The following is a 12,597-nucleotide window of genomic DNA, read 5'->3' on the forward strand; positions in this document are numbered from 1 at the left end:
ACTGAAATATTGAAACAGACACTTGCTTCTCTTCCCTCCTTCCCCAGAGTTCCTTAGCGCTGTCCAACGGGGAGCGAATGCGAGCCATTTCGGAGTATCTGAACAGCAGCAAAAAGAGGAAAACGGAGGAGAAGGAATATGCCACAGACTACGTACGGCGGGCTGGGTTTGGGGGCTTGGGGAATGGGAAACTAGGCACACACCGCAGTGTGCATAACAGTGACAATTACAGTGGTACCTTGGTTCTCAAACTTAATCCGTTCCAGAAGTCCGTTCCAAAACCAAAGCGTTCCAAAACCAAGTCGCGCTTTCCCATAGAAAGTAATGCTAAATGGATTAATCCATCCCAGACTTTTAAAAGCAACCCCTAAATCAGCAGTTTCACATGAATTTTACTATTTAACGAAACCATTGATCCCTAAAATGAAAGCAATAATCCATGTGCTATACAGTGGTACCTCAGACTGAGTACTTAATTCGACAGTATTGTAGATGATAAAAATTAAAATCATTTTTTTTTCTTACCTACACTGATGATAGTCATTGTTTGGATGGGGGGCTTTTATCCATTTCCACAGTCACATAATCAATCAATCAGTAGCTGAACTGGGTTCCACACAGCCACGAAAACAAATTAACTGAAAAAGCCCCCAAAACGCAAAATAAATAGCAAAAACAAAAGCGCCCAACTTAATCCGTTCTGGAAGTCCGTTTGACTTCCGAATTGTCCGAAAACCAAGGCACAGCTTCTGATTGGTGCAGGCGCCCCGGAAACAATAGCCGACAGCCACATCGGACATTCGGCTTCCGGAAACCAGAACACTTCCAGGTTTTCGATGTCTGGGAACCAAGGTGTTTGAGAACTAAGGTACCGCTGTAATTTCACATTTATTGAAAGTATTTAGTTTAACGAATTCACAGAGCTGGTATTGGGGGAGCCTCCCATAGCTTTCGTTTCCCCTCTTTTCTTTACAGGGCAGCGACGGAGACAAGAGCGAAGAAAATTTGGTGGTTGATGAGCTTTGCGTGCGTATAATAGAACTTCTCGCGGGCGTATAGATATTTCCAAGTTAATGACAGTAGGCTATGGTCTGTGGGTTAAACCACAGAGCCTAGGACTTGCCGATCGGAAGGTCGGCGGTTCGAATCCCCGCGACGGGGTGAGCTCCCGTCGCTCGGTCCCTGCTCCTGCCAACCTAGCAGTTCGAAAGCACGTCAAAGTGCAAGGAGATGAATAGGTACCGCTCCAGCGGGAAGGGAAACGGTGTTTCAGTGCGTTGCTCTGGTTTGCCAGAAGCGGCTTAGTCCTGCTGGCCACATGACCCGGAAGCTGTACGCCAGCTCCCTCGGCAATAAAGCGAGATGAGCACCGCAACCCCAGAGTCGGCCACAACTGGACCTAATGGTCAGGTGTCCCTTTACCTTTACTATGTTCTTTGTGGGCGTTTCCTGCGTTCAGGCAGACTTCTGAACCGTTGAAGAAAAGCTTGCCCTATAGCCAATATCCAAGGCAAGAAAAGAAGTCGCAGTTTAGAAACTGATGATCGAGAAGCGTCCAAAAAAATTGTCATGGAGGAAGGGGAAGTCGTGAAGCAATGCACCTGCAAATAAACAAGGAATTAAACATGCAAATAAGGGATCCGGGTGACGCTGTGGGTTAAACCACAGAGCCTAAGGTTTGCCGATCAGAAGGTCGGTGGTTGACGGGGTGAGCTCCCGTTGCTCGGTCCCTGCTCCTGCCAACCTAGCAGTTCAAAAGCACAAAGTGCAAGTAGATAAATAGGTACCGCTCCAGCAGGAAGGTAAACAGATGGTCCCCAGGGCTAGCTGGCTGAGTTGGTCCTACTTGGGGCAGCGAGGAGGCCAGGGGAGAATTAGCTGTGGGGTCTCAGAGCGGGTGATCTTCATAAAAGGGAAGAGAAAGGAAATAAAAGATCAGGCTGGATTCAAATTAAACTAGAAGGGGGTTAGTCCCGCTTCACAAGCCGAAGCCCGTTTTGCTCGTTCGATGCACCAATATTGGCTGCTGAGAATTTTTGTTTGAGGTCTGCAGAAAGCAGATATCTGAACAGGAATTATTTACCGTATTTTTCGCTCTATAAGACGCACCAGACCACAAGATGCACCTAATTTTTGGAGGAGAAAAACAAGAAAAAAAATATTCTGAATCTCAGAAGCCAGACCAGCAAGAGGGATCGCTGCGCAGCGAAAGCAGCAATCCCTCTTGCTGTTCTGGCTTCTGGGATAGCTGCGCAGCCTGCATTCGCTCCATAAGATGCACACACATTTCCCCTTACTTTTTAGGAGGGAAAAAGTGAGTCTTATAGAGCAAAAAATACCGTAGTTGGAAAGGACCTCTGATACCTGTCTGTTTGTTTGTCTCTCTCTCTTTCTGTGTGTCTGTTTCTGTTTTCCCCATACCAGGATCCCTCCTCGCCCCACAGCGTCAATTCCTTCTCCTCCCGGGAAAACGGTGTCGATAAAATCTCCCTGCAGAGGAAAGAGTCCATGCAGCTCAGTCCAACATCCTGCAGTTCCTCCCCACCCCGGATCACCAAGGAGGTGGTCACGGTACGTGCGTCATTTCGGGGGATCTATGCCTTCCTGCTTTCAGGGGATCCAGGGAGCATTTGGGGGGAGGAAAGCCCCGACAAATGAGGCACAGAGCAGCCCATTCTCGTACTGTTTCCACGAATGTCTTGGCTTTGTTTGATGGATTTCGTACATTTATATGCCGCTTAGAGTAGGAAAACAACCTCGGAGGTAAACTGGTCCCGAGTTGCAAAGGGCTTTACACACTGATAGTGACACCTTGAACCTTGAAAACACCGTAAGAGTGCAGCAGAGCTGGTCGGAATATAGGCGGTCCTTTAGATGTTCGAAGCTCATCATGTTTGGTGCCTCCAGCTAATTGTTGCGTTATATTTATAATATAATAAGTTTGCTTCCATCAGATTGTGAAGCCACATTAAAGCATCAAACCTTAAAAACTTCCCTGTACAAGGCTGCCTTCAGATGTCTTCTAAAAACCTGTGCCATTGTTTATTTCTTTGACATCTGATGGGAGGGTGCCACTACCGAGAAGGCCCTGCCACCCCACGTCATAGCTTTCAACCGTCCCTTATTTGGCGGGAAAGTCCCTTATCCCAGCGCCGTGTCCCGCTGCTGTCCCTTATTGATGATGCCCCTTAAATTTCCCGGGTTTCAAAGGTAGCAGCTCCTCTCCCTCCCTCCCTGCCGGCCAGGGAGGAGGGAGGCTCCAACTGTGTTGCTTGGCTGCGTTGCTCACCCAATAAGGAGTCTGAGAACGACTGGGGGGTGGAGCTTGCATGCCTTGTGCCGATCAAATCGGCCGTGTTGCCTGGGGTCTCACCTTTGCTCAGCGCTTCCCAGCGGAGAGGTGACAGCGGTTTTCCTTGCTGCATCCCCTTTGCCGGGTTGCTGCGCTGTGGGAACCACCGCTTGAGGCTTCGTTTGGTTGCTGGTTGACTAAAATCCCTTATTTTGGCTGCTGATCCCTTATTTTCGAGGCTGCTGGTCCCTTATTTTCAAATCTGTAAGTTGACAGCTATGCCTCCCGTCTCGCAGAGACACAACCACCAGAAGACACACACACACACCCCGAGCTAGACCTCAGTTGTCATTGTGGTTTTTTTTTCTTTTAAGAGTGGGAAGGACTTTGTCCGCTCTCCCTGAGCTTCTCTGAGAAAGGGATTGGGGCAGAGGTGTAAATAAATGAAATTAAAGCAGTAATACCTTCCAGGTAGAGAAAGCGGGCACCCCCGGTTTGAAGTCCAGCACCCCGACTTCCCAAGGTGAAGGGACGGCACCGGGATCCTCCAGCAGCAGCACGCCCCAGCTCCGTCCAGGGGTCGCGAAGCAAACGGTGGAATCTCTCGGTAATGGGGGGGGGGGAGGTCGGAAGCAGGTCTGTGATTTGGGCGGGGAGGTGTGTGTGAACTGCTGTCAAACTGGCCTTCAAGTCCTTTTGGCTCTTTCTTCCTATAGAAATAAGGTTGTAAGGCTGTCGTCACGCTGCAGTTCCTGCAACCGCCAGTAGGGGGCCACCCAACTCCAGTGTGACTAGCAGCAGGCAGGAGAGAGAGAAAGCAAGCAGGGCAGGGAGCCCAGGTGAACTTTTTAATGCAGGCGGAGGCACTGTGAAGTTTGCAGAGCCTCTGTGTGCTTCACAGAGCAGCAAAAGAGCTTCACAAGAACAGCTTGCTAAACTGCTGTGTGAAGCACTCGCCAAATTAAACTTCGCTGCGGACATGTTTAATGGAGTGCTTATTATTATATCCTAATAATCCATTGTGGGACGCGGGTGGCGCTGTGGGTTAAACCACAGAGCCTAGGACTTGCCGATCAGAAGGTCAGCGGTTCGAATCCCCGCAATGACGGGGTGAGCTCCCGTTGCTCGGTCCCTGCTCCTGCCAACCTAGCAGTTCGAAAGCACGTCAAAGTGCAAGTAGATAAATAGGTACCGCTCTGGCGGGAAGGTAAACAGCATTTTCGTGTGCTGCTCTGGTTCGCCAGAAGCGGCTTAGTCCTGCTGGCCACATGACCTGGAAGCTGTACGCCGGCTCCCTCGGCCAGTAAAGCGAGATGAGCGCCGCAACCCCAGAGTCAACCGCGACTGGATCTAACGGTCAGGGGTCCCTTTACAGCATTCAGCTTCTGGGTCATGTCGCCAGCATGACTAAGCTGCTTCTGGCACACCAGAGCAGCGCACGGAAACCGCCGTTTCCCTTCCCGCCGCAGTGGTACCTATTTATCTACTTGCACTTTGATGTGCTTTCGAACTGCTAGGTTGGCAGAAGCAGGGACCAAGCAACGGGAGCTCACCCCGTCGCGGGGATTTGGACCGCCGACCTTCTGATCGGCAAGTCCTAGGCTCTGTGGTTTAACCCACAGCGCCGCCCGCGTCCCATCCCTTTACCTTTATCTCTCATCTATTCCTTGATCCTTTTCTTCCACTTCAGCCCTGAGTCTGCGAAATCCACTCACGGTCCAGAGCTCCTACCAAGCCTCCTTCAACGTGGCTCACGCGTCCGTCAACGGCGACATGGCGAGCGCGGGGCCTTACGCGGGGCTGCACCTGGTAACCCCCCAGCTCAATGGGGCGGCGGTCGTGGGGGCCGCCAGCTACGGGCGCTCCCCTCTGGTGAGTATTTGAGCCATTGGGGCTTTGGGAAATGAGAGAGGGCTGCGCTATGCTGAGCCAGACCATTGCTCCATCTAGACCAGTGCTGCCGACACAGGTTGGCAGCATCTTTCCAGCATTTCAGGCAGGGAGAACGTGCTCGGCCCAGCCTATAGATGCTGTGGATTGAGACTGCCAATGAGCCATCGCGCCTCCTCAAAGCAAAATGCAAGGTTCCAGTCCTCAAGTTTCTGAACGAAAGCTAAGTCCGACCTTAGTCGAAGCCCATCTAGACCAGTGCTGCATACACTGGCTGGCAGCAGCTATCCAGCCTTTCAGGTGCCAGGCTTAGCTGAACCCAGAGATGCCAGGGAGTTGCACCCGGGACCAGCTGAAGACTGGCCATTCTGCCACTGAATTAAAACCTTCCACCTAAAACTGAAAAGTGTCTGGTCTTCATGGTTGTGAATTCGAGGGCGGATTGAAGTAGCAGCAAATGGTTTATTTCTTGAGAAGTGGCAAATGGCCATCTCTTCCTGGGAAGAAGCCTTTTTCGTTATCCTGCATTCATAAGAAACTGCATTCGTAAGATCTTTTGCCGTGGTGGCGCTTTGAAACTCACTGCTTATTTCGGCACCAGCTGAAAGCATTTTCCCGCCTGTTCAAGCCCAAACCAGGTGTGTAGAATATTGGCCTGTGCTCCAATCTGGTTTTGTAGCTTATCATAGAATTGTAGAGTTGGACCGGATCACACCCCCTGCAATGCAGGAATCTTGCCCTGCTGTATCGTTGATTCAAATCATTATCTGGATCTTTTAACTGTCACTGCTGAAGGAATGGGCTTCTGTGCAGGGACCCAAAATCCACTTTTTTCCTTTTCCAAGGGAGCATTTCTAAAATGCTTTAACTTGAGCTCTTGAGCCAAAACCCAGCTGTATAATCAAGTGCTCAAAGCTCTCTCCCTTATCAGTCCATGAAGGCTGGTAATGACGGATGGCCTTGTCCGTTCCAAAGTGGAACAGGGATGGCACGTCTGGGCCTTATCTTACGTCCTGACCACAAAGATGCACAGACCTAGTCCGGGAACAGTGCCAGAGTGTGTTCTTGGAGTTGGTGACCTCTTGCTCCAAGATAAGAGTATAGGGGGGACAGGAATACCCTTTTATGGTCAGAAGTACAGGAAGCAATATTCTTTTATGGTTAAGAATACTGGAGCAGGAACATATGTGATGTCAACCTGCGTGTATAGGCTGACGTGGTTGGATTCCTGGGGAAGGAGGGAGAGGGTGCCTGGAGGATATATATACTGCATGAAATTTCTTATTTCTTTGAACTTGCTGTGGACTGACCACGCAAGTGCCTTCTGCTATCCGGAGAGTAGAATAAAAGAACTCTTTCTCTGAATCGACCTCAGTGTCATTTGACTTCCTTCCTCCCGTCCGGGAGCAGCACAGAGCCCATCAATCGGTAAAGTCTAATAAAGCTACACTGCGACAAGCTCCCTTCCCCGCTGCTCTCCCAGAACCAGGAGAGGCATGAAAAGGGCAGAGGATAGGTTGGCTGACGCAGGCGCAGTCTCCAATTGCTTGGGGAAAAACCCTGGAAAGGAGGGAACTATGGGGAGACGGGCGCTTCCAGCCCTGCCGACTGGTCTCCATGGAGAAAGACCTGCCAGAGATGAGCTGCTCCGCCCATTAGGCCATGACACTCTGCCAAATCTGCGTTTTTGCTAATAGAGAGTTTGCTCCCACTTTGATTCAGTGCCGGCTGGCTTTGTGAAACTCACGTTGCTTCCTGTTAACCAAAGCAAATCCTCTCCTCTGGTCTGACCAGGTCGCCTACGACCCTCACTCTCACCTGCGGGTCCCGGGATTGTCGACAGGGATGCAGACAGGTGTGGCTTCAGCAAAGCCGTAAGTGATGGCGTGGGGGTCTGTGTGCGCAGCAAGGGCCGAATTTGGGGATTGAGGAGGGTGGCGTCCCACGGCCGAGCCTCGAAAGTAAAGCAACGATGGCAATAAACGGTGTCTAAAAATCTCCCTTTTTGTGTTCCCGTGTCTGAGCCTCTGAAGCTAACAGATAATAATAATAATAATAATAATAATAATAATAATAATAATTTTTTATTTATACCCCGCCCATCTGGCTGAGTTTCCCCAGCCACTCTGGGCGGCTTCCAACAAACACTAAAATACAATAACCTATTTAAACATTAAAAGCTTCCCTAAACAGGGCTGCCTTTAGATGTCTTCTAAAAGTTTGGTAGTTATTTTTCTCTTTGACATCTGGTGGGAGGGTGTTCCACAGGGTGGGCACCACCACCGAGAAGGCCCTCTGCCTGGTTCCCTGTAACTTGGCTTCTCGCAGGGAGGGAACCGCCAGAAGGCCCTCGGCACTGGACCTCAGTGTCCGGGCAAAATGATGGAGGTGGAGACACTCCTTACTGGACTGAGGCCATTTAGGGCATTAAAGGTCAGCCCCAACACTTTGAATTGTGCTCTGAAATGTACTGGGAGCCAGTGTAGGTCTTTCAAGACCGGTGTTATGTGGTCCCAGCGGACACTCCCAGTCACCAGTCTAGCTGCCGCATTCTGGATTAGTTGTAGTTTCCTGGTAACCTTCAAAGGTAGCCCCACATAGAGCGCATTGCAGTAGTCCAAGCGAGAGATAACCAGAGATAACCCCTTGTGTGGACAGTTCTGTGTTTGGGTTTTTTGGGGGGGTGGCAGAGGGGCCTGGAACGGAGTTTATGGGAAAAGGGCTCGGCCGGCAGGGCAGGAGAGGCCTACGCCACAACAGCGTTTTGCAAGGTCTCCCTTGTTTGGTGCAGAACTTTTCCTTAAGTCGTGCTGTTATTTAGTTCAATGGCGGGAAAGATTTTAGGGGAACGGCAGTTCACGGCGCCTTCCTGTGCCCCTGGAGGGAGGCCTCACCCCGCAGGGAATGGCGGTCCAGTGTCTTTTGGCCATTCCGTTCGCACCCAAAGCCTTCTCCTCGCTTCCCCCGCAGAGCGTACTCCTTCCACGTCAGCTCCGACGGGCAGATGCAGCCGGTGCCCTTCCCGCCCGACGCCCTCATCGGCTCGGGCATCCCTCGCCACGCCCGCCAGCTCCACACCCTGACGCACGGGGAGGTGGTCTGCGCCGTCACCATCAGCAATTCCACACAGCACGTCTACACGGGGGGCAAAGGCTGCGTGAAGGTGTGGGACGTGGCCCAGCCGGGCGCAAAGACCCCCGTGGCACAGCTGGACTGCCTGGTACGTATGTGTGTGTGTGTGTGCGCATGTTGGTTTGTGTGACTCAGTTTCCCAGGCGCATCCCTAGGTTCTCCCAGGACTTGGGTGCTCTTGTGGTCCTTGCAAGATGGTTTTGTATTGCGGTTGACGTTTTTATTGCTTCCTGTCTTTTAAAAGAAATATATCACCATCATTCGTTCTAGCACTGATCTTCGGGGGTGAGTGCCAATCATTTCTCATTCAAAAATGGCACTTTCCATGTGTAAGTGGGGAGAAAACCCAAAGGGTCAACCCGCTAAAAATTAAATCAGTTAATGAGGGATGGGCCTGGAATTATGACTTTCTGTTTGGGGTGTGGTCAGGGAAAGAGGACACGGAATGGAGTCTCTGACAAAGGGTGTGGCTGGCAGGCTGGAGCCCTGAGCAGAATCACTCCATTTGCAATTTTATATTCTAACCTAGAGTAAACCTTAAGCTGCTTAAAGGCTGGAATGGGGTCAGGTGTGTGGGGAGCGAACATGGAATGGAGTCTCCAACTAAGGTTTGTGGCTGGCAGGCTGCAGCCCTGAGCAGGATCACTCCACCTGCAATTTTATTTTCCAAGTGTGACCTAATAAACCATTTGCCTATTCGGTTGGCCAAGAATTCAGACGTGTGGGAGATTTCTGTTCTGTGTGTGCTATTTCTATCGCTTACGAAAGAAACTGGGAATATCGCCATTCCCTCTAAAGTCGAATCCCGAACGCCTTGAAAGTCGAACCTTTCGGCTCCCGAACGCCGCAAACTCGGAAGTGATTGTTCCGGTTTGCGAACGTTCTTTGGAACCCGAACGTCCGACGTGGCTTCCGATCAGAGCTTCCTGCTGCCAATCGGAAGCCGCGCTTTGGTTTCCGAACGTTTTGGAAGTCGAATGGACTTCGGAACAGATTCCGAGGTACAACTGTATTCGCAATCTTCAGGGGTGAGCGCTGATCGTTTTTGCCATTCCGAACGGTGCCGACCGCTTCCTTAAACCTCTTCCTCCCTCGCCACAGAACCGAGAAAACTACATCCGGTCATGCAAGCTCCTCCCCGACAGCAGAAGTTTGATCGTGGGCGGGGAGGCCAGCACCCTCTCCATTTGGGACCTGGCGGCACCGACTCCCCGGATCAAGGCGGAACTGACGTCCTCTGCCCCGGCCTGCTACGCCCTCGCCATCAGTCCCGATGCCAAGGTCTGCTTTTCCTGCTGCAGCGATGGCAACATCGTGGTCTGGGACCTGCAGAACCAAACCCTTGTTAGGTGAGTCTTACCTGCTAGCAGTCTGTCTCCAGTACTGTTTTGGGGGGACAGGGGGCAGGCAGGTGTGGGGGATTCCCTGGTCCTGAATGGGGTAACTGTGCCCCTGAAGGACCAGGTGCGCAGCCTGGGAGTCATTTTGGACTCACAGCTGTCCATGGAGGCGCAGGTCAATTTTGTGTCCAGGGTGGCTGTTTACCAGCTCCATCTGGTACGCAGGATGAGACCCTATCTGCCCATGGACTGTCTGGCCAGAGTGGTGCATGCTCTGGTTATCTCCCGCTTGGACAACTGCAGTGTGCTCTACGTGGGGCTACCTTTGAAGGTGACTCGGAAACTGCAACTAATCCAGAATGCGACAAGTAGACTGGGGACTGGGAGCGGACACCAAGACCACATAGCACCAGTCTTGAAAGACCTATATTGGCTCCCAGTACATTTTGGAGCACAATTCAAAGTGTGGGTGCTGACCTTTAAAGCCCTAAATGGCCCAGTATACCTGAAGGAGCGTCTCCACCCCCATCGTTCTATCCGGACACTAAAGAACCAACTTTGGAAATTACTGCTTTAGTGGGACACCCGTTTCAGAAAAAAGACCTTTTTACCAGCAAAAACGTCACCCTTCTGTGATGACCCCTAATTGTTGTTGTTGAGTCGTTTAGTCGTGTCCGCCTCTTTGTGACCCCCTGGACCAGAGCACGCCAGGCCCTCCTGTCTTCCACTGCCTCCCGCAGTTTGGTCAAACTCATGTTAGCAGCTTCGAGAACACTGTCCCACCATCTCATCCTCTGTCCTCCCCTTCTCCTTGTGCCCTCCATCTTTCCCAACATCAGGGTCTTTTCCAGGGAGTCTTCTCTTCTCATGAGGTGGCCAAAGTCTTGGAGCCTCAGCTTCAGGATCTGTCCTTCCAGTGAGCACTCAGGGCTGATTTCCTTCCGAATGGAGAGGTTTGATCTTCTTGCAGTCCATGGGACTCTCAAGAGTCTCCTCCAGCACCAGAATTCAAAAGCATCCATTCTTCGGCCATCAGCCTTCTTTATGGTCCAGCTCTCACTTCCATGCATCACTACTGGGAAAACCAGAGCTTGAACTATACGGACCTTTGTTGGCAAGGTGATGTCTCTGCTTTTTAAGATGCTGTCTAGGTTTGTCATCGCTTCTCTCCCAAGAAGCAGGTGTCTTTTAATTTCGTGGCTGCTGTCACCATCTGCAGTGATCATGGAGCCCAAGAAAGTAAAATCTCTCACTGCCTCCATTTCTCCCCCTTCTATTTGCCAGGAGGTGATGGGACCAGTGGCCATGATCTTCGTTTTTTTGATGTTGAGCTTCAGACCATATTTTGCGCTCTCCTCTTTTGCCCTCATTAATTTGCCAGTCAGGGGTTCTGAGCATAGCTGTCAACGTTTCCCTTTTTTAAGGGTAATTCCCTTATTCCGAATAGGATTCCTCGCAAGAAAAGGGAAAAGTTGACAGCTATGGTTCTGAGTGCTTTCAGAAAATAGCACCTGGTGCTTTGAAGGCCTGAAGTTCAGCTGTCTATTGGGGCTTCAAAGCACCAGTGCTGTGCGAGACCCAGATGATTGATTATTCCAATGTGTCTAATCTGTCATTCCTGGAATATTGGGTGACTCTCCTTTTATCTCTTCCTTTCCAGGCAGTTTCAGGGTCACACGGACGGCGCCAGTTGCATCGACATCTCGAACGACGGCACCAAGCTTTGGACGGGAGGCCTGGACAACACCGTGCGGTGCTGGGACCTCCGAGAAGGGCGCCAGCTTCAACAGCACGACTTCACCTCACAGGCATGGGGAGGGGGGCAAAGGAGGGGGCAGAAGGGGGAGGAGACTCACCTGGTTGAAGTGGGCGTGGCCTCTGGGCAGCCATTAACAGTCGCCAATGATAGACGCAGCCTCCCAGAACCCTCTTGAAAAAGACATCTGTGTTAGCGTCTATCGCTTTCTTGTGGCGGTGAGTTCCATACGTTAACGAGTCCTTGTGTGAACAAGGACTTCCCTGAATCTCTTACCAATTTATAGATTTATGAACAAGCGAGAAAAAGCTTTGTTCTATTGGCAGTGGGCATAACTTTATACATATCACATCGTTTTTTTTTAAAAAATGCCTTTTTTGTTGTTTTCAAAATACTTTTTGGCATGGGGAGGTGCTAAATCCCTGGGGATTTTTCTGCCTTGTTTTCTTTAGCTTAAAAACAAGAATTCAGAAATGTGAGGAGCAGAGAGGGGTGCTACAGTCTCCCCCAAAAAAATTCCGTCCCCAAACTCCTGGCAATCTTCTTTCCATCCACTCACCCTCTGGTTTCTCGGAGATTTCAGCGGGTTGTTCCCTGTCAGTAATAACGAGAACTAGAAACTGGGGTGCACATGTGAGAGAAATCGCTGTGTCGACTTCCGGGTCAGTGCCATTGGTGAATGGCGGAGTTCCTCCGACCGGAGGAACGGGCTCCGTGGAAACTGGGTCTTCCCGCCGCGGTGAAGGTGGGGACCCGCTGGAAATCCCAGGCGGAGGAAGCCTGGGAACGTGGGGTTCGGCAGGGCACCAACTAGAACTGAGGACTAAAACTTGGTGGGGGTTGAAATTAAGGCAGAGGCTTGCGGAACCCACTGGGAGCTGACCAGTAGGTGGCGCTAAAGCTAATGGCAGGCAGAGCCACTTCCTGACAAGTTGAAGTGAGAAGTCAGGCTTGAAGTAGTTTTTGCACTGCTCCATTCGCCCTAATGGCTCAGCCACCACTGTTTCCCCCCTCCCCCCCCTTCCAGATTTTTTCCCTGGGTTACTGCCCCACAGGGGAGTGGTTGGCGGTCGGTATGGAAAGTAGCCACGTCGAAATCCTTCACGTCTCGAAGCCCGAGAAGTACCAACTCCATCTCCATGAGAGCTGCGTCCTCTCCCTCAAGTTCGCCTCCTGCGGTAAGCCTG

At 51.2% G+C, this 12,597-nt stretch overlaps 2 protein-coding genes across 3 annotated transcripts in view; one reads left to right on the forward strand and one right to left on the reverse strand.

Moving 5' to 3' along the window:
- LOC308467456 (granzyme H-like) overlaps positions 1-12,597 on the reverse strand; it is a 175,490-nt gene that overhangs the window by 42,228 nt on the left and 120,665 nt on the right. The gene's annotated exons all lie outside the window — the stretch shown is intronic.
- The window catches only part of LOC308467290 (transducin-like enhancer protein 1), a 47,109-nt gene that overhangs the window by 31,596 nt on the left and 2,916 nt on the right, over positions 1-12,597 (forward strand). For both annotated transcript variants that reach the window (XM_080988863.1, XM_080988864.1), the window contains exons 10-19: positions 48-152; positions 976-1,026; positions 2,425-2,571; positions 3,764-3,899; positions 4,983-5,164; positions 6,977-7,056; positions 8,153-8,402; positions 9,416-9,663; positions 11,315-11,462; positions 12,438-12,588. In XM_080988863.1, coding sequence (XP_080844989.1) covers positions 48-152; positions 976-1,026; positions 2,425-2,571; positions 3,764-3,899; positions 4,983-5,164; positions 6,977-7,056; positions 8,153-8,402; positions 9,416-9,663; positions 11,315-11,462; positions 12,438-12,588 — 1,498 coding nt within the window. The remainder of the gene's footprint in view (positions 1-47; positions 153-975; positions 1,027-2,424; positions 2,572-3,763; positions 3,900-4,982; positions 5,165-6,976; positions 7,057-8,152; positions 8,403-9,415; positions 9,664-11,314; positions 11,463-12,437; positions 12,589-12,597) is intronic.

Source organism: Podarcis pityusensis (assembly GCF_964106645.2).
Source record: "Podarcis pityusensis genome assembly, chromosome: 18".
NCBI classification, from domain to species: Eukaryota; Metazoa; Chordata; class Lepidosauria; order Squamata; family Lacertidae; genus Podarcis; species Podarcis pityusensis.